Source organism: Octopus sinensis, unplaced genomic scaffold (genome assembly GCF_006345805.1).
Source record: "Octopus sinensis unplaced genomic scaffold, ASM634580v1 Contig14641, whole genome shotgun sequence".
NCBI classification, from domain to species: Eukaryota; Metazoa; Mollusca; class Cephalopoda; order Octopoda; family Octopodidae; genus Octopus; species Octopus sinensis.
The window spans coordinates 20001-47250 of record NW_021833290.1 but is presented as its reverse complement, the minus strand read 5'-3'; the positions used below and the strand labels follow the sequence as shown (position 1 = coordinate 47250).

Sequence of the window (27250 nt, the reverse complement as noted above, 5' to 3'; positions counted from 1 at the left end):
GAGTGTGCATACCGCATTCCGTCGTTGATACTATGAATATAAGAATGCGTATGAGTGCATTTGAATATGTTGATTTCTGATTCCGTATATTCCATGATTTTTCAGCCATGTCTTCTCGCCCAAAATTTATCGATCTATCCTTGAATTATTTCCTGATATTTTAAGAACAATTTCAGTTTCGTCTTCAACACCATGATTTTCAATATAACTTCTTTCTTCTTCTTCTTCTTCTTCTTTTTCTTCTACTCCCCTTCTTCTTCTTCCTTTCTTCTTCTTCTTCGTCTTCGTCTTTTTCTTCTTCTTCTTCTTTTCTATTCTTTATTCTTCCTTATACTCTTCTTCTTATTATTCTTATTCTTCGTCGTCGTCGTCTTCTTCTTATATTCTTAGTCTTAGTCTTCCTTCTTCTTATTCCTTAGCCAACCTCATGCCTCCTCCTATCCTTACTTTCTTCTCTTCTTCTTCATTTTCTTCTTCTTCTCCTTCTTCTTTTAAACTATTCTTCTTCTTCTTCTTCTTCTTCTTCTTCTTCGTCTTCTCCTTCCTCCGCCTCACCTCCTGCTCATCATCCTCCTCCTTCTTTTTCTTCTCTTCTTCAATTTCTTCTTCTTCTCCTTCTTTTAAACTATTCTTCTTCTTCTCCTCCTCCACCTCCTCCTCTTTCTTTTCTTCTTCTAATTTTATTCTCTTCTTCTTCATCTACATTTACTTCTTGTAATTCACTTCCTCCTCTCACCACCCCACCCCTCCTTTTTCTTCTTGTAATTCTCGTCCATCTCCACCCCTCTCCTCTCTTGCTCCTTTTTCTTCTTCTTCTTCTAATTCTTATTCTCCTTCTTCTTCTCCTTCTTCGTCTTCTTCTTCTACTTCTGTTCCCCGTCTTCCTCCATCATTTTCCTTTTCTTCTTCTCTTTCTACGACTTCTTTTTTTCTTCGTCTTCTACCTCTTCTACACTTTCTACTTCTTCATATTCTTCTCATCCTCCTCCTTTCTCTTCTTCTTCCCCTTCATCCTCCTCCTTTTCCTTCTTCTTGTTCTTCGTCTTCTTTTCTTCTTCTTTTTCTTCTTTCTTCTTCTACTTCTACTTCTTCTTCTTCTCCTCCTCCTCCTCCTCCTCCTTCTTCTTCTCCTTCTTCTTCTTCTTCTCCTTCTTCTTCTTCTTCTTCTTCTTCTTCTTCTTCTTCTTGTACTTCTCCTCCTCATCTTCCTCCTTATTTTTCTTTTTCCTCTACTTCTTCTTATTCTACTTTCTATTTCTTCATCTACTTCTCCTCTTTCGGCTCTTTCTTCTTCATAGTTTCATTTTGTTATTCTCCTCCTCCTTCTTCTTCTTTTTTTCTTTTTCTCTAACTTCTTCTTCCCCTTCATCCTCCTCCTCCACCTCTTGCCTCTTCTTCCGTCTTCTCTTTCTTCTACAGCTTCCTGTTCTTCTTCCTCTTCTTCTACCTCTACTCCTCCTCCTTTTTCTTCTTCTGCTTCTTCTTCTTCTTCTTTTCTTCTTCTTCTCCTCCTCCTCCTCCTTCTTGTAATTCTTACTTTCCCCTCCCCCTCCTTATCCTCTTTCTTCTTCCTCTTTTTCTTCCACTCCTACTTCTACTTTCTTCTACTTCTCCTCCTTCTCCTCCTTCTTCTTTTTTTTCTCATCTTCTTTTTTGTAATTCTCTCCCTCCTTCTCCTCTTCCTCCTCCTTCTTCATCGCTTTCTTCTTCTTCTTCTTTTTCCTCTTCTTCTTCTTTTTCTTCTCTTTTGCCTATTCTTCTTCGTCTCCTCACCCTCCTCCTCTTTTTAATAATTTACATCTTTTTCTTCTACTCTACCCTCTGCTCCTCCTCCTATTTCCCCCACCCCTCCTTCATCTCCTTGTCCTACTCCGTCCTCAGCCATTTTCCTCTCCTTCGTTCCTCCTCCTCCAACTCCTCCTTCTTCTACTTCTTCTCCCCCTCCACTTCCTCCTTGTCTTCTCCGTTTCCCCTTCCCCACCTCCCCTTCTTCTTTGGCTTCTTCTTCTTCTCAATCTCTTTCCTGTTCCTCTTCTTCTTGTGTTATTTTCCTATATTTTTTCCCTTTTCATAAAGAACAATATTGAATATGTTATCGCAATTCACACTATGTCAATCTAACCAATATTGTTTCCTGCTTCAGAAACCTTGGCAACAATAAAATTTCAAGGATTGAAAAGGAGATGTTTCAAGGCCTTCACAGCTTAGAGGAATTGTAAGTTCTTTCAATGTTGTCGTTTATACATGAGGAATATACTATGTCTTTAAATTTAATATCCCCTTATTTCCATGTTTTCTCACTCTCTATTACTGTAAATCATATTCAGTTCTCATATTCGTGTTATATTTATTTGATTGAGTCTGAACATGTCAATGACTGTCAGTTGATAATTGTCTGCATAAAAATGTTATTCCTGAAAATATATGTGTATGTTCATATGTATGTCTGTATCTGCACTATTAATATAAGTTTTAGCTACTATTTTATTTCACATTGTTCTGTTGATTCTGTGGTGCCGTGTGGTTATTTATCCACAATTCCACCGAGATAATTTTTTTGTTATTGTTGTTGAAGTTTTTGTTCTTCTTCTTCTTTTCTTCTTCTTCTTCTTCTTCTTTTCTTCTTCTTCTTCTTCTTCTTCTTCTTCTTCTTCTTCTTCTTCTTCTTCTTATTATTATTATTATTATTATCCCTCTCCTTCTTCTTCTCCTTCTTCTTCTTCTTCTCTTCTTCTTCTTCTTTTCTTCTTCTTCTTCTTCTTCTTCTTCTTCTTCCTAAATCCCCCTCTTCTTCTTCTTGTTTTTCTTCTTCTTCTTCTTCTTTTTCTCCTTCTCCTCCTCCTTTTTCTCCTTCTCCTCATTCTTCTTCTTTTCTCTTCTTCTTCTTCTTCTTCTCTTATTCTTCTTCTTCTCCTCCTCCTCCTTCTTCTTTTCTTCTCTTCTTCTTCTTCTATTCTTCTTCTTCTTCTTCTTCTTGTTCTTCTTCTTCCCTTATTCGTTATATTTCCATATAAATTCTTTCTTCACATAATGAACATTATTCAATATTTCTTCGCAATTACATACGATGTGAAACTAAGCAACGTTTCTTCCTGCTTCATATATCTTCTGAACGATGACATTTTTTTCGCATTTCCTTAATATATCGACGAATCAACTACTGGACTCTATTCATGATATATCTATTTGAATGTGTTTGGACATGACAACGACTGGCAGTTATTTATCCGCATTGCCGTTATTCTTCTTCTTCTCCTTCTTCTTCTCCTTCTTCTTCTTCTCCTTCTTCTTTTTCTACTTCTTCTTTTTCTTCTTCTTCTTCTTCTTCTTCTTCTTTTTCTTCTTCTTCTTCTTCTCCTTCTTCTTCTTCTCTTCTTCTTCTTCTTTTTTCTTCTTCTTTTTCTTCTCCTTCTTCTTCTCTCCTTCTTCTTCTTCTTCTTATTCTTCTTCTTCTTCTTCTTCTTCTCCTTATTCTCCTTCTTCTTCTACTTCTTCTTCTTCTTTCTTCTTCTTCTTCTTCTTCTCCTTCTTCTTCTCCTCCTTATTCTCCTTCTTCTTTTTCTTCTTTCTTCTTCTTCTCCTTCTTCTTCTTCTTCTCCTTCTTCTTCTTCTTCTTTTTCTTCTTCTTCTTCTTCTTCTTCTTCTTTTTCTTCTTCTTCTTCTTCTTCTTCTTCTTCTTCTGTTAGCACTGAGGACATCCTCAATAAAATGAGTATTTTTGGTCACTCCAAGTTCTTCACATGTTGTGTAGTGGACACTAAGGACTTGCTTCCCTCTACCCATCTATTGACATCGATTTTGCTGGAGTATAATGTAATGAGATTGTCTGTGAAATGTGAAGTGTAGTTCTGTGATGTCAACACGCGTGATCCGTGTCTCGTTCTTAGACTATATATTCTACCCCGCCAGATCACAGATTCTTAGACCACCCACCATCACTTCAGCAGTAAATAAATGCACCACTGAGCGCTGGTGTGGCTTGACCCTACCCACCCAACTCCCTGAGAACAACAATTAGGAGAAAGGAATGATTGCACAGGCAGTAGGAGCTAGCGTAAGAACCACCTTGAAGAACCACAGACTAAAGTATCACTAGTTTAGTTTAGTTTAATTTTTTGTCTCAAAAAGCAAAAGCAAGGCCATGTAGGGGGACAGGGCGTTATGTACAGGGAGGGTGGTCATACAAAGAGTTCAGGCTATTTCTGGTCAAGAGAGACTTTGAACCGAGCGGTCGTCGGCATCTTCACTATCTCGTCCGGCAGCTTATTCCACGGATCCGCAACCCGGACGGAGATAGCCCCTCTCCTTCGATTGAGATGAAATCGTCGTAGATAGAGCTTTTCGGAGTGACCCTGCAGCCGACGCTCTGGAGCAGGAGTGAAGAACAGCTCTTTCGAGAGGATACACTTTCCGCTTATGATGTAGGGACCAAGAATGAGATCACCACGGCGTCGTCGTTTTTCGAGAGAACAAAGGTCGTGCGTCTTCGGCCTTCCTTCATAAGACAAATGCTTGAAACTATACATGTAAGTTCAAGGTGCGGCCATTTGTGTCGGTGTATCTGGAGATATTGCCGGCCTCTTCATGACCTGGTGGATCAGAAAACCTAAGCAATCCTTGGCAAAACAGTCCACAACTCTTCTAATTTACTGTAGGTATATAGATTGCATTAATATCACAGTTAAGACCAGCTCTAGTAACGGTAATGTAGAAACTGAGAGGAACATAATGGAGAGCATGCAGCAAGTAGCCAACTCCATCCACCAAAGTATCAAGGTGACTATAGATTATCCCACCCGGCACCCCAACAATAGACTCCCCGTCCTTGTTACTGAACTTCACTTAGAGACTGTGAACAACAGAGTGCAGCTCTTCCACTCCTATTACATGATTTAATTAGTAATTCAGCTCTCAACCTAATTAATTGCATCGTTTTGGCAATGATGATCGAGATGTAAGCTACATTTGGAGCTAAAATAATTGGAAATTGATTCTTTAAAATATTTATTTCAAAGTTTTCGAGGTAAAAAATGGCAGCGTAAGGCAAAAAAGTGACTTTGAATCAAAATATCTCAGTTATTTCCAAAGGAAATGTGTAGATTAATCAAATTTAAAAGAACGTCTTCATTGGGAAGACTCTTTTAGTAAAAATCCCGTTATAAAATTCAACCGACAAAAAAGAAGTGTGGCTTTTAGCGACGTAGAATTGGTAACAATTAAATCCACGTCGAAGTGTTCTAATGCTTCTGATATTTGTTTGCCAAAGATTTCCAATAAAGTTTGATGAGTTATCCTTGTTCTTCATTGTCTTCTGAAGTGTTCAAATTGTAAAGTCAATTTATAGGTACCCAGTATTTATCTTCTACCAAAAGGTGACCATTGTTTTATGAACTTTGAATAGGATTCTGATAGTTATGCACTGGTCTGAAGATGGTCAATGTTATTGCAATAATTATTATTTTATTGTTTTGAAAACCTTTTTTATCATTACACTGCTACTGGAGTATGTACTTTTACTATTCCTTGTTTCAGTTATCAGATTGCGGCCATGCTGGAGTACTACCTTCAAGCGTTTACTCGAACAAATCATCCTTAGTACTGAATTTTTAAAATCTGGCACTTAATCAGTCGGATAACTTTTGAGGAATCACTAAGTTAGGGGGACGTAAACAAACCAATATTGGTTATAAAGCACTCGCATATATATATATAATATATATATATATATAATATATATATATATATATATATATATATATATATATATATATATATATATATATACGAAGGGAATCCACACAGTTTCCTGCAGCAAATTTACTCACAACGCTTAGTTGACCCAAGGTTATAGTTAATGTTATTTGTCCAAGGTGCCACACAGTTGGACTAAAGAATCCATGGATGTGAGATGTAATTTTCCTGCCACAGAACCTTGCCTGTATGGAGGAAGATATTTCTACCATAGATGAGAATGTTGACTAAAACCCATATTGTGCACATAAGAAAGTCTCCTTGTTATTTTTTTTTATTTTTGTATTTTATTCCCTTCCATCTTTTGCTGTTTTGTTATCAGGTTTTCTGTTAGGATAATTAAGTTAGATTGAAGGAACCTATTCTTGTTCAAACAACACTTCCCATAGAAATATAAAGAGGAATAAACAATTGTAGTGTGTAATATCAGCATTTACCCTGTTAGTGTTGACTAAAAAGCAATTTAGAAATGAACAAGAGTAAACAGATTTATTTAATTTTACTTATTTTAAAGTGTGTAATATTTGTCTCTTTTTCAGATATTTGAACAGCAACCCAATAGAAAAATATGAAGATGGCGCTTCTTATTCTTCCCAGCATAGTTAAAATGTAAGCAAAACAGTTTTTTGGGTTATAGGAAAATGAAAAAAATAAAAATGAGGTCATAAAATTCTCAATTCCTCGTTAAATGTTGTTGGTAATAAACAACAATGAGTTGATTTAAATTTCAGTGGATCAACATGATTTCCGAGCACTGTGTTTTATTATCGAAAAGATTATGTTCAAATATCAGAAGGTTGGTTTGATCTAGTTTACCCCATGTTTATAAATACTCATAATTAACTGGAGTCGAGAGAGTGGCCTACATACAAACCTTCATGCACACATATATAAATTTTCCTGTGTGTGTATGCGTATGTGCATATATAAGCATACACACACACACACATATATATATATTGTTATTACTTATTATATCCTTATGACAACGGAGTTATCAGAAGGAATAAGAACCACAAAAATTCCATTCAAATATTTCTGATGATTGCTGTATTTGCCTCTGTTTTTCTACCACGAAGCCATTTGGTAATTTGGTAATCAAGGGGCTAAAATATTCTTTCTACGATAAGCACAAGGCCTGCAATTTTGTGGCTGGGGGCTTGTCGATTACATCCACCCTAGTGCTCGGCTGGTACTTAATTCATCGACCCCAAAAAGATGAAAGGCAAAATCGTCCTCCAAATTTTGAACTCAGAACATGAAAAGAGAACACCCTGTAACTAAAGGGCCGATTAATACGCAGTATTACTGTATCGCAAGATTTTGTGATTTGCCAATCTGATTCAATGTGTATGATATCTCCATTCTTCTGTGTTAATACACACACACACACACACACACACACACACACACATGTATATATACACGTGTGTGTGGAGAGGTAAAGAAAGAGAGGGAAATTTAACACGATCCTATCCCTATTAAAGCTTAACCACACTGCTTGGAATGGAGAACCTTTTAAGGGAGACAAATAGTAAAAAACTAACAACGTTTGCGCAGTATTAGAGGTTGGGAGGTATACAAGCAGACTATTTCAAAATTGTATTTATCAGAACATTATAGAATTGCATTACGATGTAGCAAAATTCCTAAAAGGTTCAGAATATTCTCTTCTGAAAATCATATTCAATAATTCAATAGCATATCATCTATATCTAGAATATCCTCTAAATCTAGTATGCCATTTATATATTCTCTAACCACATCCTACCTAATTTTATTTGGTATCTGTATTTTCAATTATCATTTTCTCATTTCTCCTCTCTAATAAATCTACTGCAGTTTGTAGTACAGAGTGGTGTGAATGGATTACATTCATACCCCCATCTCTCTCTCTCTCTCTCTCTGTAACTCTAACTTTACTTTCTACTACCATATTCATGCTTGAATGTGTATGAAGATGTCTATGATTGCATGTGAATGGTCAAATGAGAAGGTTAAACCTTCTTTTATTCATTTTCCCTCTAATTTCTACTCAGACATAAGACAATTGAACTGAGAGGTTTTTGGCTTTAGGGATTATCGGATGACCTCCTCATCAATGGATTATTTGGTTTTGGTCAATACACAGCGAATGAGACAGACCAATGAGGCAGCGAGAGCCTGGTCTTATGCAACAATGATCAGGCTTTCAGTGGTACGCTTCAAATCACTTCGCTCAAGCCATGCCCACGATGCTGTATTATCCTTAACATCCTGTTTATTCTTTTCAAACTGTCCATGCATTCTCATTTAAAGAATGTATTCCTCCTCCTCATCATCATCAACATCATCATCATCATCATCACCTCCATCATCATCATAATCATCACCATCATAATCATCATCATCATCATTATCATCACCATCACCATCATAATCATCACCATCATATAATCATCATCATCATCATCATCATCATCATCATATCATATGAAAACTCACAGCTTACTTTTCTGGGTTTGATGGAAAGTGTACTTGTTTACTGTTTATACTTCAAGAACCCTACGAAGAATTCTTGCGTTCCAAGCAATACTGATTTCTTTTAGGTGTTCTACCTTCACACTTGTACCAATTGTTTTCAGTCATGCTGGGAGTTGAGTGCTAATACTTCCAAATGTACCAATTACTACTGGTATCACCTCTACTCTCTTCATTGTCAACAACCTTCTATTTCTCACTTCAAATAGTCATGGTTGTGTAATTATTATTATTATTGTTTTGTTGTTTTTGTTGTTGTTGTTGTTTTTGTTGTATTTTTGTTGATGTTGTTGCTGTTGTTCTTGCTGTTGCTCTTTTTTAAAAACACTGAAAATATTGTATAATATCCATCTCAATATGGCTAACCACTAACGGTGGGTGTTACTGTAGCTTGTAACCCCAGGAGATCATCGTCTCCAGCTGGCTTTAGGCACACTATCTGTGCCCTTATGGTATTTGCAAAGGGAGGTCATCCCTCTCTCATAAGCCTAAGTGATACGCACGGACCGCAGTTTCGAGGTATTTGCCTCTTGTCAACGCACGGTAATCACCGGTTTACGATCGGAATCCGGTGAATACCCTGCGTTGACGATGATCTCCTGGGGTTAAAAGCTATAGTAACACCCACCCTTAGTGGTTAGCCATATTGAGATGGCTATTATACTTTACGTTGTCGAGCGGTTACTGTTTACATCTCGATCAGAGATTTATTATTGACTGAAAATATTCAAATTGATATATCAAAATTGAATATTAATTTTCCCCTTCTTAATTAGGAGTATTACTATACATGTCTGTACCGCTGAAGCTATAAAATGTACAACACTGTAATCTCTCAGTTTCTGCGCTGGTACGTCTCTAGTTTTAAAACCAGTTGCTACATAGAATAAACACGACCTTCTTAGCGCCAAAACCGCCCATCTAAACGAGTTTTCTCAGACAGAGCGGCGCAAGATCCCTACCACCAAATTCCCGACACTAAAATGTCCCTAAACTACAATAAAATAGAATCGTTTCAAGTGGCTAGTAATCTTATTTAAGGTACTTTATTATTCAATATCTAAGCTAAAAGAGAAAAGAACCTTAGTGCTTCCACTTTCTACTAGAAACCATTTCGCAATATTGATGTTATTAACAACACTTAAAAAAATGAATGCCATAGCGTTTATAAACCTGCTCAAATTTTATAATCTTTGTTTCTTGTCAAATCACATAGGAATTTCTCTGTTGATCTGAAACGCATTCAGAGTTCTCTTTATTATTACAGTTACCTCGAAAACAATAACCTTATGAAGTGTGGATGTCACTTGCCAGCCTTCGTTAAGTATATTAAAAAAGTCTATAACAGAACTGTTGCTGTCTCTGGCACGTGTCAGGAAGGCTCAGGGAAACGAATACCTATACTGGATTATTCGCAATGTCAAAGTAAGTAAAATTCTCGTTTCTTCTTTTCTTTTATTATTAATACTAAGAAAATCCGGGTTATTCTCTGAAGCTTGCAATATCATGTCTTATGAAAGGGAAACTATAGATAAAGATATGAGGAATAAACGTTTTACCATTCGCACGCTTTACATTCACATCTTCTCTCTAACGAACTTATAGATTCAACTGTATCACACAAACCATCAACAGCACACACACACACACACACACAACAAAATGTCGCTAACAACCATAACTGGTTGATAGGTTAACCAAACGGTTAATCAAACATTCATTTAGTTAATTCGTTAACAAATTGTTAACAAAGTGACGAATAATGAATGAGTGAAATAGAACCAGTACGTGTGTTTTTTATTGGCTTAATGACCCTCCCGAGATACAAAAAAATGTTCCAGTATTCGATCCCCAGAAGAGGACAACTTGGTAACAAAGCCAAACACACTATCTTCAGTTTGGGTTTCGTGCCCATTCTCATCTGTTGTCATGAATATTGGCTAACGACTGAAAGAGTCTGATCTCAAACAGAGAAGCGGCCGACGAAATGGGATTCCTCCGAAAAAACTGGAGTAGCTTACTCGACACAGTGTGTACCTTGGAGATGAGGGAGTCTCTCCAGATCAGGTCGGTACTTTTCCGTATTGTGCCACTACATTTCCGGTAATGCGGACATGCGATTAGGATGTCACATGACAAAATCGCAAGATCGATTCTTTAAAATGATGAAAAACAGCAGGGAATGTAGAGTTAGACCACCAAAAAGTGATAGCTAGAAAATATCCATAGCCTCATTTGGTCATGCTTGAGAATCCAATCAGTATGCGTATTGGCAGTTGCCTCTGATAGTACCCTATGCAGGAGGTACCTGAGGCACCAGATGTCCTCATGACCCTCCCAGGAATAATGAGCGTTGAAGATGGTAGATGGATGGATATACAGAGTGTCGGTATTAAATATAACGATTTTATGTCCCATTATATTAAGGAAAACGTAGTGTATTGGTAAGCAAAGGCGTTAGAGAGCATAAAGTTGTAGCTGAGAAAAAAGCTGATATGGCGGACTGGAAGCCATCTAAATATTCTTTGCTCCGCTAGGCACAAGGCATGAAATTTGTGGGGAGAGGGCCAGTCGATTGGATCGACCCCAGTACGCAACTGCTACCCCGAAAGGATAAAAGCAAAGTCGACCTCTGTGGAATTTGAACACAGAACGTGAAAAAACAGACGAAATACTGCTAAGCTTTGCGCCCGGTGTGTTAACGTTTCTGCCAGCTTGCCGCCTTGAAAGCCATCTAAATATTGGAAGAGAGAAACCTGTATTCATGATAATTCATGACGGTTACCACAATTCAGACACCATCACTGCTGTTCAATGCTCTGGGAACACTGTAAAGTCAGCAAGACGTGACATGGACAGTTGCAGTAGAATCTATAGGATAAAAATCGAATAAGAGAGAAAAGTTGCTTCAGAAGATCAAATACCAAGACAAGAAAGGGCAAAATGCAGGCAAAACATTCAGTAATGTAAATTGTCTGAAAAAGATGGCACACTTCATGAAGGTCAAATAATGTAAACTGTACAAGCAAAGGGTTGGTACACATGGGTTAAGTGAGAGACAGAAAATGGCTGACGAAAGAAGGAGAGAAGAGCAAAAGTGGTTTTATTCGAAGAAGAGTGAACACGAATGGAAAGGGAGAGAAGAAGGGTGCGGTATGTGTGCGTATAGGGGAGGTAAACTGTTAGTAGGAGCCAAGCAGTAGTGGGAGGAAAAAGGAGGAGGAGGAGGAGGGAGAGAGAGAGAAGTGAGTGGTTTAGAGATACAAAGCAAAACGTTGGGTGCAAAAGTGAATGTGTGAGGGCAGCACTTGTGAGTATGGGTATGTGTGTGTGAGGTGTGTATGTGTTTGAAGAGTGAGTGGCGTGAGGGAATATGTATGAGTCTATGTACGAGTGTGTATGCATTTGTATGTGTGTGTCAAATGTAGAATATCCAATGGGACAAGTGTGTGTATGTGTGTGTGTGTGTGTGTTTGTCTTTGTGTGTAATAAAGTGTGCAGAGAGTAACTGTGCTACCGAAGTGAGATGTGTAGGTAGAAACTGTGGTCTAGCGTGTGAAGTGTGTATAAAGTGTAAATGTGGGCGGAGGGACAAATAATGTGAGGATGTGGGTTGGTAAGAGTGATGCTGCGGAGGAGAGAGAGAGAGAAGAAAAAGTAGAGAGAGTAAAGTAGAGAGGTAAAGTATATATTTAGCGCTTAGCCAGGAAGACAGTCAATGCTCATGATCATTCAGAAGGCTGCTGTGATTGGTTGGGGGAAAGTAGGAAGATATCCTGAAACCAAAGACCAGCCTTGATTGTTTACAACAGAGAAGAATCCGGCATAAACAGCGAAGGTTCCAAATGACAGACTTAAAATGGAGTCCGATGAAGCACATCACTCGAGAAAATATATGAGTCAGTATGTATATGTATGTACATACGCACACACATACATACATACATTTTCACATACGGACATACATACATACATACATACATATACATACATACATACATACAGATATACATACATACATACGTACATACACATACATACGTACATACATACATACATACATACATACATACATACATACATACATACATACATACATACATACGTACATACGTACATACATACACACTCATGGATGCTAGAAGTCCTTCAGCTTGGTAAATTTCCAGTGAGGCATAATCAAAGCCATAGCTGACCTGATTCCATTGTGAGCCACCATCATGAAATTAAACACAAAGAGTGACTATTATCACTGACAGAATACAATATCGCAAAGGCATATTCCAAGGGGACAACCTCGTTATGATGTTGTTTATACTTTCTGTAAACCTCATGTCATTCATGTTAAGGATATCTCATTGGTTCAAAAGGAAACAGAAATTACAAAATTGAACGCTGTTTCTTTGTGAATGACTTAAAAACTTTATGCAAAGAATATGGATGAGATGAAAAAGAGCCTTGACCAAGTTACAACATTCTCAAAAAATGTGGGTTGGCGTTTGTTCAGGATAAATGTTATATGGTTGTGAAAAGGGCGAAAAATGTAAACCAGACTAGCAACATCGCCATCAATGACCTGACAGTTTCCCCTATATCTGAAGAGGAATGTTACAGATATCTAGGGGTGGTTGAAAATATATCTCATAACAGCACCTGTAACAAAACAAGTGCTTTTTTACAGGTACCATTAACTTACAGGTGTCATTAAAGTATAAACAAAGAACATTACAGCTGAATAAATAAAATTTCGACCTCAGAAATCTATGCATTCAATAAAACATTGCCCACAAACGTGTTTGCTGTGCAAGTACTCATACTGACATTTGGGCTGTTTTATTGGTCACTTGATGAGATCCGAGCTGTTTATGTGAAAACCCGGAAAATACTGACAAGTACACATAATTTCCACATAAACGGTAAAGTAGACCCCCTCTCCTTAAAACGAAAACAAGGCGGCAGGGGCTTAACATCGATGCAAAATGTCTTTGAATGTCGTATCATATCCTTTCGGTAACATCTTATAACCACAAATGTCAAAGTGCATCCTTTGACCAAGTTTGCATAATTCATATGACTTGGAAGGCAGCTCCTTGAGCAACATTCCTTATCTGATAACAGAATACATGCTCAAAGATGTCGCACGACTCTACCGCAACGTATCATTAGATGAACAGATGAGTATCTATAAACAGGAGACTATGCATGGATATGTTGGTAGAAAGTTCCGAGATGATGGCAATATTGATGTTGTTGAAATTCCAATGAAGGAGCCGTAGGTGTAGGATAGAAACTCTCTCCTTCTCTATTGCCAAGAAATCTTGAAATAACAGTGAATAATGACATACATACATACATAATACATACATGTATTATTATGGCTGCCCCCTTGTTACCGAGTATGGCCATTGGACGAAGCTTAACTGTTACTGGTGCTGTGATCGAATGTGACTTTTTAGCCCAGCTAAATATCTACAATGTATTTTACAGGATTGGCAACTAAAACCTTTACATACATACATACATACATACATACATACATACATACATACATACATACATACATACATACATACATACATACATACATACATACATACATACATACATACATAAATGTGTGTATATTGGAAAAAGCACAATATTAGTGATCATAATTTTTATTGTTTATCCAAATATTGTTTTGCTCACTTCACATATTATGGCCTTCTTCACATACTATATGACATTGCAGCATAACTTAAATGAGATTCTCAGGTTTCATTAGGGAGTTCCCACTGCATCAATGGTTGCAACTTACAAATTTAATCCCTTTATTTGACTTGTTCAACGATTTTCACGTGTTTGTTACATCAGAATACTAAAAGGACAACAAGTGGCTTTCATGCTTCTCTCAGTTGAATTTGTGACATTATTGAAACGTTTCCGAATGAACATGAAAATAGGTTTATAGTCTTTGTTAATAATTTGCTTTATATGTCTAACATGTATTGATTCAATACTAACACGCATACATTTGTTTTTACATCTGAAAGAAAATATTTCTTGTTATTGCTATGCATTGCATTATTTGGTTCATAAATACAGATATTTACTTGTATTCTGTAGATTACTCGTTATTTCAACGGAATTTACAGTGTCAAACATGTTCAGGAATTAAATGCAATGAATGAAGTGACAAGCTGTCCAGGAACAGAGGTAAACTGGAATATTACTTTCTTCCTTTTCGTTAAAATATATCCACAACCGTCACTCGAAAGCCATTAAGGCCACATAGATTGTACTATGCTTTCGCTAGTTTTTTTTATGCGCCTGCGTAGACATACACACACCCTGTCGATCTTCTTATTCATGACTCAATGGGACGAGAAGGATGTGACGATTGAAGAGAAGAAATAGATGAACATCACTAGGTTGGGACACATTTCACTTGATTAGACTGGGACAAAGTGAAATGAAGTGCCTTGTTCAAGGACGCAACGTTCTACCCTGTCCAGGAATACCTATTCAAGAAACGAACACACGAACTTAGAGTGACCTTTCTCCGACAAACATGGCTGTCCTTAGAGTAGGATGCATGAATGTATGTGGCTATAAGTCAACTTGGAATCAAGGTTCCTTGTCGAATGACCTCGGGTCACCAACCTTAGAGGGGTAACTGGAAGTCGAACCTGGCCCTACCAGTTCGCAAACATTACAGGGAGCGGATTGAATAAGTTAAGAAGCAAATGAGACTTTTCCTTCATCTGCTGGCCATAGCAAAAGAGGTTGTTTGATATACGAGGTTATGAAATATTCGAAACAGATTAAATCTTCCCTCACATCAAGTAGTACAATAAGCTCTCCAGAACATAATAGGTGGGGGTCATATTGTTTCACAGAAAGGTAAAACCTATAACTTTAAAACGCAGCTAAAACACAAATTAAAATTGTCAGGCATATCTCTGAATACACAGTTGTACATTGGTGAAAGAAACACAAGAGAAACAATAAAAGACACCGGTAATGTCACAGATCAATGCTTCACATTACGAGAATATAGGAGAATAGAGCGTGACATAAGAGCATGGCTGCAATCTGTTGCCTGTTTCATTGTCTGTTCTGATCTCAGACCTTTCTGTTTTCTTGAAGCTGAGTTAGCTTATGTAATGATTCATTCATTTGCAATCACCGACTCCATTGGCTCTTTTGAAGACGCCAGCCTTCGGACACTATCATTGGTTATTTTTTCATGACATCCTCACTCAGTTTGGGAGATCCAATTTTCTTTCTAAAACTTTTCCAACATTGGAAGAAACAAGTTTCAATTTCAAACTAAGGCAATGCAAATCTTATTTCTAACTTCAATGTCTACATTTTCATTGCTTTTATTATTGTTAGGTGTTTGCGATTATTAATTGCGTTTTCGTGATGGATTCTTTTCTTAAATATTCTTCTCCATTTCTGATATTTTTCGTTTTCAGAATGTCCCTTATTAAGTTAACAAGACCTTGGTTGTTTTCTCTCCAAATTTTATACTAATATACCGTATTTTCATATAAAATATACTTGCAAAATAAAACGAAGTTTCTCTTGTGTTCGTTTTATGTATTTTCTGTTTTATTTGCTTGGACTGAGGAGTTCAATCTGACAATTATATTTCATTTTCATCTTTGGGTAAAGGCATATTAGTTTCTCTTGTTGGTGAGTTTTGTACGCATGATTTTCCGTAAATTTTATATGAAAAATTCCTCTTGAGCATTCCTCCAGTAAGAAGAAATTTTAGAGAATTGATACATCTTTATTAGGATAATTTAACCTATTTTAAGTTGGGCAATGGGTGACAGTGCGATGCGGTTTTGATACAGACCGTGATCCGATGGCCATATCTCCTTGTGATCCGAGAGGTTTGGACACTGTAAGCATTTAAAACATGATTTTTGAATACTAAATAGCAATAACTTTTACGGAATTTTACTTATGCTGTTAACTTTCAACAATTCGGCAACTCTTTTACGGTTTCATTTATTGCTTTTGGGTATTTTAAAGCAATGATTAAACTTACTTGCATGGTAAACATCCCCAGTGGTGTTGTTTCTGTTGTTGTTGCTGTAATTAGCAGTAATCGTCCTAATAAATATTGTTGTTGTAGTGTATAATTTTCATATCTATTATTACAGCCTGTATGCCGATTCGCAATATCAATGAACGGTGCTAAACTGAAGACTGAAAGGTCCTGCAGCACATACAGAAAATGTGTTGAAGCTATGAGAAACAATACCCTTACATGCAATAAACGGACGAATGGCACGTCTTGTACTGGTTGTTGCGTCGGACACTTGTGTAACAGAATGATTTCATTGGTAAGTGTTATTTATTGTCTAAATAAACACTAACAAGTTTATTACAAATTGATAGTTAATAAGAATATTTATAGTAATTAATATACGGGAAAATATTTTGATGTGTATACGTGTGTGTGTATATATATACTGTTTGCAATGCTCTCTCTCCCTCTCTCCCTCTCCCCCCCTCTCTCTCTCTAACACACACACACACTCACAGATGGAAATAAACACCACGACATGAAGGAAAAGAGTAAAAGAGAGCACTTTTGGCGAGTGAGCAAAAATTGGTTAGAAAGCTGAATGCCTGGAACATAATTTCGGCGATAAACTCGCACGCAGTCAGTAGCAGTAGTTCGGAATGATGCTGGAAAACTGAAGTGGACGGAGGAGAAGCTAAAGGAGTTGGACAGGAAGTCAAGAAAGGTCCTAACGATGTATGGAACCAATCATCCACGTGCAGGCATTGATAGCCGATACACGAAGAGAGCGACAGGAAGAAGGGAAGAATGATAAGTGTGTATATATATATATATATATATATATATATATATAGATATATATATATATATATATATATATATATATATAATAATATTATTTGAGTGAATAAAATCCAAACTTACAAGGGAAAAATTAAATTAGAAATACTAAATCAAATTTCACACATTATAAGATTGTATATAAAAAATAAAATAAAAAAAAACACTTTTTATCAATTCAAAATGAACAATTAAATTACACCATCTAGAAAATTACATATAATAGAAATATAAAAAATAAATAATAATTAAATGTCAATGCTTAAGTAAATTGCAAATAATAATAATAATAATAAAAAACGTATATAATAGGTAGAATAAGAATAATATATATATATATATAGTATTTTAAGTGTATATGTGATTATAAATGTATATTTTTATCTACGTATGTGGGTTTTATGTGCATCTATGACGTGTGTCTCATTTATAAAAGCAGAGATTATTTTCTATATCAATCCATAGGCTGGACCAAATCCCTCGTATTTCGTTTGATTTTAAAAAGTTCAACGAATATAAAATCCCCGCTGAGAACATATCAAGAGCCGTGAGTAGATATCTGCCCTCTCTCTCTCTTTCTCCGTACACAGACGCACATGCGCGCACACATATGCACTGAACATGCGCAACATGCATACAAATACACACTCTCACGCACACATACACACACACACATGCATATTTTATAGAAGAAATGTGAAACGTCAAATAAATAGTGAGGTTTCATGAAATTCAGACATTCAACTCCATTTACTGATAGTAAACTATTACATAAAACTTTCTTTTTTAACTTACTGAATTTTTGCTGGTCAATAAAAAGACTGTTCTATCCACTATTTTGTCTTAATATATTCCGTGATATAATTTCCGATTCTGACAGTAAATAAAATCCTACTCAAAAATATCACTAATCTTATGTTTACACACACACACACTTCCTTTTGGTAATATTTTTCTTCTCAACATTTTCGTTTTCCTTTCTGAAAAAGAGATATGCTCGGAACATTAAAAACCCTCTCATTTCCCCCACTTTACCGAGTGTCAAGCTAATATATTTATATATAATTATATTCTCAAACGCAGGATGATGCTAATAGTATAGCATGAACAGGATAAAGTATTCACCTGTTGCCGAAAACTCTGTCGGCGGCCAGATTACGCGTCTTATAAAGCTAGATGTATATAGCCTAACTTTGCAGAAGTATTTGTCGTTCGCGCAGTTTAGCTTAATGGTAAAGCACTTAAAGCGTAATCACAGGGGTGTGAGGTGTAGTCACATAGCTGGCCGCCGACAGATTTTTCTGCAAATTATGGATATTTCATCCGGTTCACGTTATATCATTAGCATTATCCTGCGTTTCAGAATAAAATATTCTTTATCTATTTTTCAATACATCTCAACGACTTTTAAATCAAACTCAGTTTCTTTCATTAATGTATGTATATTATATATATATATATATATTATATATATAATATATATATATATATATTATATATAATATATTTATATATATATACATCCGGCTTTTGCAGATGGAGCATGACCTTTCAACCGTGACGGGAACATTTAGAGTTGAAGACTGTGGGTAAGCAAATGCTTCTAGCACATTTATTCAAATTTATTTGCTTTTGTTCCAAACATTCGATTTTATCGCATGTATTGTTTGGCATCCTTTCTGTCTCGGGAGACAATGGAGTTGCGCATTTTTTTTTTTTTTCTAGGTCTAGTCCGGCTGTTATATTTTATTTCCTGTTACATTTCTTGCTGTGGCTGTGTAGTCCTATCTGGACAAACACTCCCTCTGGCAGGTACTGCAAATGTAGCGAAGACTGTTCCTGGCTGGTTGTAGTGCCATGGTCTCTTGTTCATGTCTCTTCCTTTCTTTCCATTTCTCCTCTCTCTTCTGTCACTCCTCTGTATACTCTTTACTGTACGACGCCATTCTCCACGGTTGCCGGCGACTGCATCCCAACCGCTAATGTTGATGTTGCAGGCCTTCATGTCCCTTTTGCAAACATCCTTGTAACGTAAGATCGGCTACCCACAGACCTGGTACCGCTAGCAAGCTCTCCGTTAGAGTATGTCCTTGGGGATTCTGCCATCTTTCATACGGCTAACAGCCCAAGCCATCTCATACGTTTTGTGTGAGGAGTGCAAACATGCTTGTGTATTCCTGCTTGCCTGAGGACATCTTTGTTGGGGATATGATTCTGCCATTTGATGTGGAGGATTTTTCGGAGGCAGCGCAGGTGAAAGATGTTTAGGCGACGCTCTTGGCGTGTGTATAGCGCAGGTCTCGCTTCCATACAGTAGAGTGCTGAGTACACATGCCTGGTAGATCTTATTTTGTGGTCTTGGTCAGCTTATTGTTGTCCCAAGTCCGTTGGAGAGTTGGGCCATCGCGCAGCTGCCTTGCAATGCCAATGCGTATATTGAGCTCAGCGTCAAGGGATAGGTTGTAGGTGACGGTAGAGCCCAGATAGGTAAACTTCTCCACCTCTTGTCCGATGTAGCCTGACCCATGATGTTGGTCTTCTTAAGGCTGATAGCTAAGCCAAAGTCGTTACATGCTTGCTCAAAACAGTTAATGAGCCTTTGGAGGGCTTCTTCTGTGTGTGTTACCAGAGCGGCATCATCGCATGTATTATACGTCACAATAATCAACAGTGTTGTACTTGTGACCCACAATATACTAATTCATACATTCAATGAAATGTTTAAGTTTTATCAATGTTTTATTATACAAAGGACAAACAAACCCATATAAAGATACAGAGACTGTATATATATATATGTATATATATATATATATATATATATATATATATATATATATATGTATATATATATATATATGCATATATACATATACATACATACCTATATTATATATATATATATATATATATATATATATATATATATATATATATATATATCTATATATATATATATTTATATATATATATATACATATATATACATATACGCATTGAGTCGAAACAGGAGCAGCTGAAGAAGGGGAATGTTCCTTGTATTGTTTGTCTTGTACTCTGTTTTTTCGTTGTTGAAAAGAGTCCGTTTCCTTGTTTGATTTCATGTTTTTCGTTGTGTTCTACGCTTTTTTGTAGTGTCCTGTACTCATATATATATGTATATATACGTATAGATGTAGGTATGTACATATATGTATGTATGTATGCATATGTTTTATTTATTAAATTGCTGTATATATATATATGTATATATATATACATACATAACATCACACAATATATATACACACATATATATACACACATATATATGGGTGTGTATATATATAAATTGTGGTGGCTACCGGCAATTTGAAACCAACAAGGAATAATTCACAGTCACTAAGTGTGAAAAGAGTGCAGTGAGCACCAGCATTATTAGAAAATATTAGTCATAGACTCCTTAGCCACAAAAAGACATATGGTCTGTTTGCATTGACAGTGGGGAGAACATTCCCCACGGTAAGCCAGATGGATTAGATTAGCATGGTAATCTCTTATAGGAAGTTAATACTCATCAGCAATGCTCACTCCATTACGGCTGGTGGAGGCTAACTCACGCCTCTCAGTATCATTGAGAATGCCATAGGAATTAGGGACTGATTTCACAAAATGGCAATGTGAAGATTATAAAATATTGAAGGTGGCTAACACGCAATTTAAAACCAACCAGGTAATTACATATATATATATATATATATATATATATATATATATATATATATATATATGTATGTATATATATATAAAGTGTATTTAAAGATTTATGCAGGGAGTGAAGGCCTTCATGTGGATTTCTTAGTGGACGAATATATTCTTAAGACAACTTTTAGTCACCCGCTTGTAGTTCGAGCCTTCTTAACTAATTCTGTTCTCAACCATATTGAATGCGGTTATTTTAGCTATGATAATCCAATCCTGAGCTATATTTGAATATAGTGATAGAAAGCGATGTGAAAGACAGTGGTGATGGTTGTGGAGGGGGAAGTGATGAAAAGTATTGATGGTGATGGCGTCAGAAGTCTGGATGGCGTGTGTATGGCAGATATGGTGGCGATGGTGGTGGTACTGTTGTTTATCATGAAGCTTTGCAATAAGTTCCGAGTCGACAAATTATATCATTGCTTTGATGAAAATTGTTCATTGCTTGAGAAATATTCATGTTTCATGAAACTTAATATGTACTCAATGCATGGTGTCATTGTTGGACCCCAAGATTAACAGGGCAGCTTTTAAACGAATGTATATTATATATATATATATATAATAATATTAGGGAATGAATCCAAAATAGGGAAAAATCAGATTTAGGGTTAAATCCAATTTATAGTAAAATATTATATAATATAATTCGAGACAAAACCACTATTTTAAAACCAAACAAGGAAAGACTTAATCAATACATAAAATTTTAATATAAATTAAATAAACCGCCACTACAAATGTTTCATGTCTGTGGTTTTGGTTTTTGTACATTTTTAAATATGAGAACTTTTATAATAGGTTTTTATATTCAATTGTTTATAGGGTTTATTTTAGATTATTTTAGATTATATATTGATTATATATAGATTATATATAGATTATATATAGATTATATTTTTATTTTTTTACATTCTTTCATTGATAATTTTATTGTTTTATTAATTTAAATTATTTTAAATTATATTTTAAAATATTGCTATTTTTAGATCGAAAATCCACCTGAAGATTGTCGGAGCAGACATGAAACATTTGTAGTGGCGGTTTATTTAATTTATATTAAAATTTTATGTATTGATTAAGTCTTTCCTTGTTTGGTTTTAAAATAGTGGTTTTGTCTCGAATTATATTATATATATATATATATATATATATATATATATATATATATATAATATATATATATATATATAATATATATATATATATATATATATATATAATATATATATATATATATCTATATAGTATGTATTATATTTCTAGCTAGCTAGCTAGCTACATACATACATACATACCGACATACATGTATGTATTTATTTTTTATTTCAGCTCAAACAGAAATAAAATATTTGCTATTTACTGTACAGTATTTAGCGAAATGACTGAAAGTCAACTGCGGCGCAATATCTCCCAAGTTTTGAACAATTCCCAGGAATTGCTTAACTTAGGAGTTAAGAAAAGCCACATGAAATTCATTGATGAAAGTAAGTATCGTGTTTCTTATTAATTTAATCATCATTACCGTCATAATTAGCTTCATCAATCACCAACCTCTTCGTCGTTGTCGTCATCATCAACCACAGTAGATGATACCAAGCACACAGACTCTCTCCCTCTCTCTCTCTCTCACACACAACTATTTATTTACATTTTCTCAAAGCTTGGATAATTTTAAAAAAAAGCATTTTATTTTGCGCTTTTCCGTTTCTTGTCCCTACGGAACTGTTTGTCTTTGCTCAGTTTCTTTTTAATTATACCAATTAACCGAGGGCAAAAATGTTTTCTTCTAATTTTGTATAGAAGTAGAAGATGCAGACTCTACTGGGCAGAATAATTCAAACAATTCCAGTACTTTCTTTAATTCACTCAGGAAAATTATTCAATGCTGCAAATATTTTTCCTCGGCGGAATTTCATTTTGTTTGAAGTGATCATATTAATTTTTGAATAAGAAACGATAGATACACACACAGCTCATACGCTTTAAACAATGTCTAAGAGATATAAGAGAGGAACAAATCATATCCCATTGCCGAAAAAGGATATATTTTCACTTCGTTTCCATTCATTTCATTTTACCATCGCCAAATCAATATAACATCTACCCATTTCTAGCGTACATTAGGTTTTGCGCTTCCGGTCAGTATGTCTAAAGAGTGATCAATATATTGACGAAATTCAACACTAGAGGCCGCGAAACAGACTAGCATTCTGAGTAGTCATATCCCGTAACCAGTTATATATGCTCGAAAAAATATAAAATATATATATATACATATGCACACACCTCTATTTATTTTATTTATTGTTTTTTAAGAATATATAAGAAAAAATATATATAAGAATATATATATATATAATCTACAGGATATCAAGTAGTTATGCAGTTTCAATCGGCTAAATTTAATTGAACAATACAAAAATTACATCAATTTAAATGCAATGCCATCTTCAGCTGCATAAATAATGAATTAGAATTTTAATAAGTAGGACACTTTAATGTAATTTTTCTCAAATATTTTAACAGAGCAAGAATATGGAGAAAATCATATTGTCGCCATTTTAGTTAAGAATAGACTACACTTCCAAGAATTGCATGGAGCCTGGTTGGGTCCTTGTGTTGTAAGGGATTGTAATTCATTTCTAAATCATTTATCTCTTTACAAACTACTAAATGAAAAACTAGAAATCTGTCTATTTTGAATAAATATATATGCTCTCCGTGTATGTTTGCAACACTTCGTGTATAATTGTCCTCATATCAGCCAGCAGGTGGTCCAAACAATTTATTTCCAACATTAACTGCTGCTGCTGCTACTACTACTACTACTACTACAACTACTACTACTACTGGCTTCTTTCATGTCCATATTTTGCTTCTTTTTCAGTGGTTTGTGATGAAAGCACAACATCAACTAACAATCGAGCTTTCTCTTGGCCAATGACAAAAATAGGAACTACTGCTGAGATCCCATGTCATAGAAATGTAGCCACCAGGCATTGGTTCGTTTGTATTGATTTATTTCTACTCAAAGTTTGAAGTTTTCAGCGCCATCCTATTGTGAGAGAATGTTACTTGGTAGAGCAAATAACAGCTTTATAGATTAACAAGATAGAATTAAACGTCTATCGGTTGCAATCTCTTGTCCCAGCATTTTTACATTTTATACATTATTTGATATAATTTAGCCTTGTCCTAACTATCTACGTTTGCTTTGTCGCCAATATTATACAAAGCTTTCATTTCATTCGTTTTTATGTTCTGAGTTCAAATTCCGCCAAGGTCGACTTTGCCTTTAATTTTTTCGATTCGATGAAATAAATACCAATTGAGCACTGGGTTTGGTGTAAACGACTTATCCCTTCCCCTGAAATTGCTGGCCTTGTGCCAAAATTTGAAACCAATATTAGACAAGGCTTTATGGTGCTGACCTGGCGGAATCGTTTCCATGCCGGACAAAATGCTTAGCAGCATTTCCTCTGACTTTACATTCTGAGATCAAATGCTACCAGGGTAAACTTTATCTTTTACCCTTTCGGGATCGATAAAATAAGTAAGCTGGGGTCTATGTTATCGAACTATCCCCACCCAAAATATCTGACCCTGTGGCAAAATTTGAAATCAGCATTATTCAAAGATTTAAAGATTCTTGTAAGTTCCAGAATTTCACAAAATAATTGTAGCAAAGAAAGCACATACCTAGATACAGCCAATAGAATCTATCAGTGATTCTGTTGGATTCAGGCTAATACTATTTATTCAATTTTATGATTACTGTAGAGCTATATATCTTGCTAGTACATGATGGTCATCCTGGGATTTCACTCATTACAGACTATGTAATACGGTCTCTCTTCTCTCATTTCTACCACGTCATTCCACAGGTTAAGCATCTAACTTGATCCTCCCAGAGGCTGAGCTTTATTAGTTTTAAGACAAGACCAACTGGTGGAATCACTCAAATCTGTGCATATGTAGGAAAATATACATAAATCCATTGCTGCCGCTGTTGCTACTGATGTCTATGGTGGCGAAATATTAGCAACTAATTCCCCCATTCAACTTGAACTAACAACTTGGCTCCTTAATGCTGCATCACCTACACCGTTCCAACTAATCTTGTATTGAATAATCATAAAAACAAGAAATTATTGTAAATAAAAACAGATGCAGGAATATTGTTTTTATATCTGAACTCTAGTTAGAAAATATTTGACATTAGTTTTGAGGATAGGGGTCAGGAGTAAATAATAGATTTCTCCCCCAAATGCAAGACACCATTTATCCTTCTTTCACTAAATTATGAGTTCAAATCACGACCAGTTCGAAGGTTTCTTATATTCCTCTGAGATTGATGAAATTCTCCTCAGAATGAATAAACTCGACTGACAATATTTAACATTTATTTTTTCAGTTCTTCCAGAACGATGGGGCATCCAGAAATGGCATCAAGTCAAAACCTGTCATCACAAAAGTGTTCACCGTTTACTGGTATCTGGCAAGAACCAGACATGTCTCAATGTTACAGTGCAGAACAGAGCAAAGGCATTGATGATGGTGAGCGAGCAAATTATTTTTAAATGACTTTTACAGTAGTAGAAGTAGCAGGATGAGAAGAAGTAATTTTTGTGAGTGACTTTCTGTCTGTTTAAATACGACCACTCTGGTGGGGGTGGGGGTGGTGAGTGTGTATGTGTATGTCTTTCTATGTCTGTTCCATTATGACTGTCCTGTGTGTGTGTGTGTGTGTGTTTGTAATTAAAATGATTTATCAAAAGGTAATGCAACCTATTCTCCCGTTTGAGTCCTCCAGGAATGTGTCCATCTCGTTCAACGGCAAATCATTTGACTCATTTATGGAAACGTTATTAAAAAATTTATTACTTTGGAGGGTTGAGTTCATTATTGTAATATCGTTAAAACCACGTTTTCGTAAACATTCTGCAGACAGGCTGAGTAGATAGAGAAGCAGAAAAACAACAGGGATATTACTGGTACATACCACTTTGCATACATTACGTTGGAGCGGTGGTTGTAGAATCTTCAAATATTCAATGACATACCCTACATATCTGTTTGTCATAGAATATAAGCAATTTACTTCTCTCAAATGTTATTATGGCACTGTCAAATTGAATAGATTTTCATATGCATTTAGTGATGTGATGATTTCAATTTCTCATTAGACCATTATGAAAACTTATCACTATTAATCCTTAAATTAGGCGGAAAGCTGGCAGAATCGTTAGCAGAGCGGGAGAAATGCTTTGCAGTACTTCGTCTGTCTTTACGTTCTGAGTTCAAATTCCGCCAAGATTGACTTTGCTTTTCATAATTTCTGTGTCGATAAAATAAGCGCAAGTTGAGCTCTGGGTCAATGTAATCAACTTAACCCCTACACCAAATCTGCTGGTCACGTACCAATATTTGAAACCTATATTATTCCGTTTATTATGTCCTTTCATTTACACGATTTTTTCATTTCATGTTCATTTCATTCATCGCTTACAATGCTCTCCCCCCCCCCCCAACAAACACACACTCTCTCTCTCTCCAACACACACACACAGATGGAATCAAACACCACGACATGAAGGAAAAGAGAAAAAGAGAGCACTTTTGGTGAGTGAACAAAATATTGGTTTGAAAGCTGGAAAACTGAATTGGACAGAGAAGCTAAAGGAGATGGACAGGAAGTCAAGAAAGGTCCTAACGATGTATGGAGCCCATCATCCACATGCAGACCTCGATCGCCGATACACGAAGAGAGCGAATGGAAAAAAGGGACTGATAAGTGTGGGAAACTGCGTGCGTTTCGAACTCGAAGTCTTAATGAGATACCGAACCCAAAGTAAGGAAACCTTGTTAGTGACAGTTAGGAATGAGGGAGTATTGAAAGCAGGAAAACCGAAGGAAGAAACACAAAAAGAAATGAAGAAGAATGGCGCAAGAAGGGAGAACACAATGAATCTCCATATAACAAAAAATAGGTGGGATTGGCTGATGAAAGGAATTCTAAAGAAAGAGACCGAGAACACTATATTGGCAGCGCAAGAGTAAGCTTTGGCCACAAACTGGAGGGTCGACATTAGAATGAGCAAGTGTCCAGGAACTCCCACAATGCAAGCCTCAAGGAACTCCTACAAAACCTGTGATAAAGAGAAATAATAATCAAAATAAATAAATTTGACAAAAACTAATAAGTTGCTGAAAATATGTGGAGCTCAACATCCGAAAGCAGATATCAACCGACTGTAATTAAGGAAAGACCAGACTGGGAGATGCTCAATAGCAGTAGAAGAACGTATAGAGATGGAAAAAAAAGCTTAGCCGAGTATTTACAATGTGGCACAGAAAAACTACTAAAGACTA

General features: G+C 35.8%; 2 protein-coding genes across 6 annotated transcripts in view; both read left to right on the top strand.

Annotated features, from left to right (window-relative positions):
* The window catches only part of LOC115230158 (P-granule-associated novel protein 1-like), a 39083-nt gene extending 22493 nt beyond the window's left edge, over positions 1–16590 (top strand). For all 5 annotated transcript variants that reach the window (XM_036499525.1, XM_036499526.1, XM_036499524.1 and 2 more), the window contains 3 exons: positions 9539–9696; positions 14377–14466; positions 16428–16590. In XM_036499525.1, coding sequence (XP_036355418.1) covers positions 9539–9696; positions 14377–14441 — 223 coding nt within the window. In that variant the 3' untranslated portion in view covers positions 14442–14466; positions 16428–16590. The remainder of the gene's footprint in view (positions 1–9538; positions 9697–14376; positions 14467–16427) is intronic.
* Positions 16591–17600: 1010 nt separating this feature from the next.
* LOC115230157 overlaps positions 17601–27250 on the top strand; it is a 25771-nt gene continuing 16121 nt past the window's right edge. Inside the window, exons 1-5 of the mRNA XM_036499528.1 lie at positions 17601–17681; positions 18662–18723; positions 22208–22362; positions 23766–23880; positions 25293–25435. Of these exons, the coding sequence (XP_036355421.1) occupies positions 18671–18723; positions 22208–22362; positions 23766–23880; positions 25293–25435 (466 nt within the window). The 5' untranslated portion in view covers positions 17601–17681; positions 18662–18670. The remainder of the gene's footprint in view (positions 17682–18661; positions 18724–22207; positions 22363–23765; positions 23881–25292; positions 25436–27250) is intronic.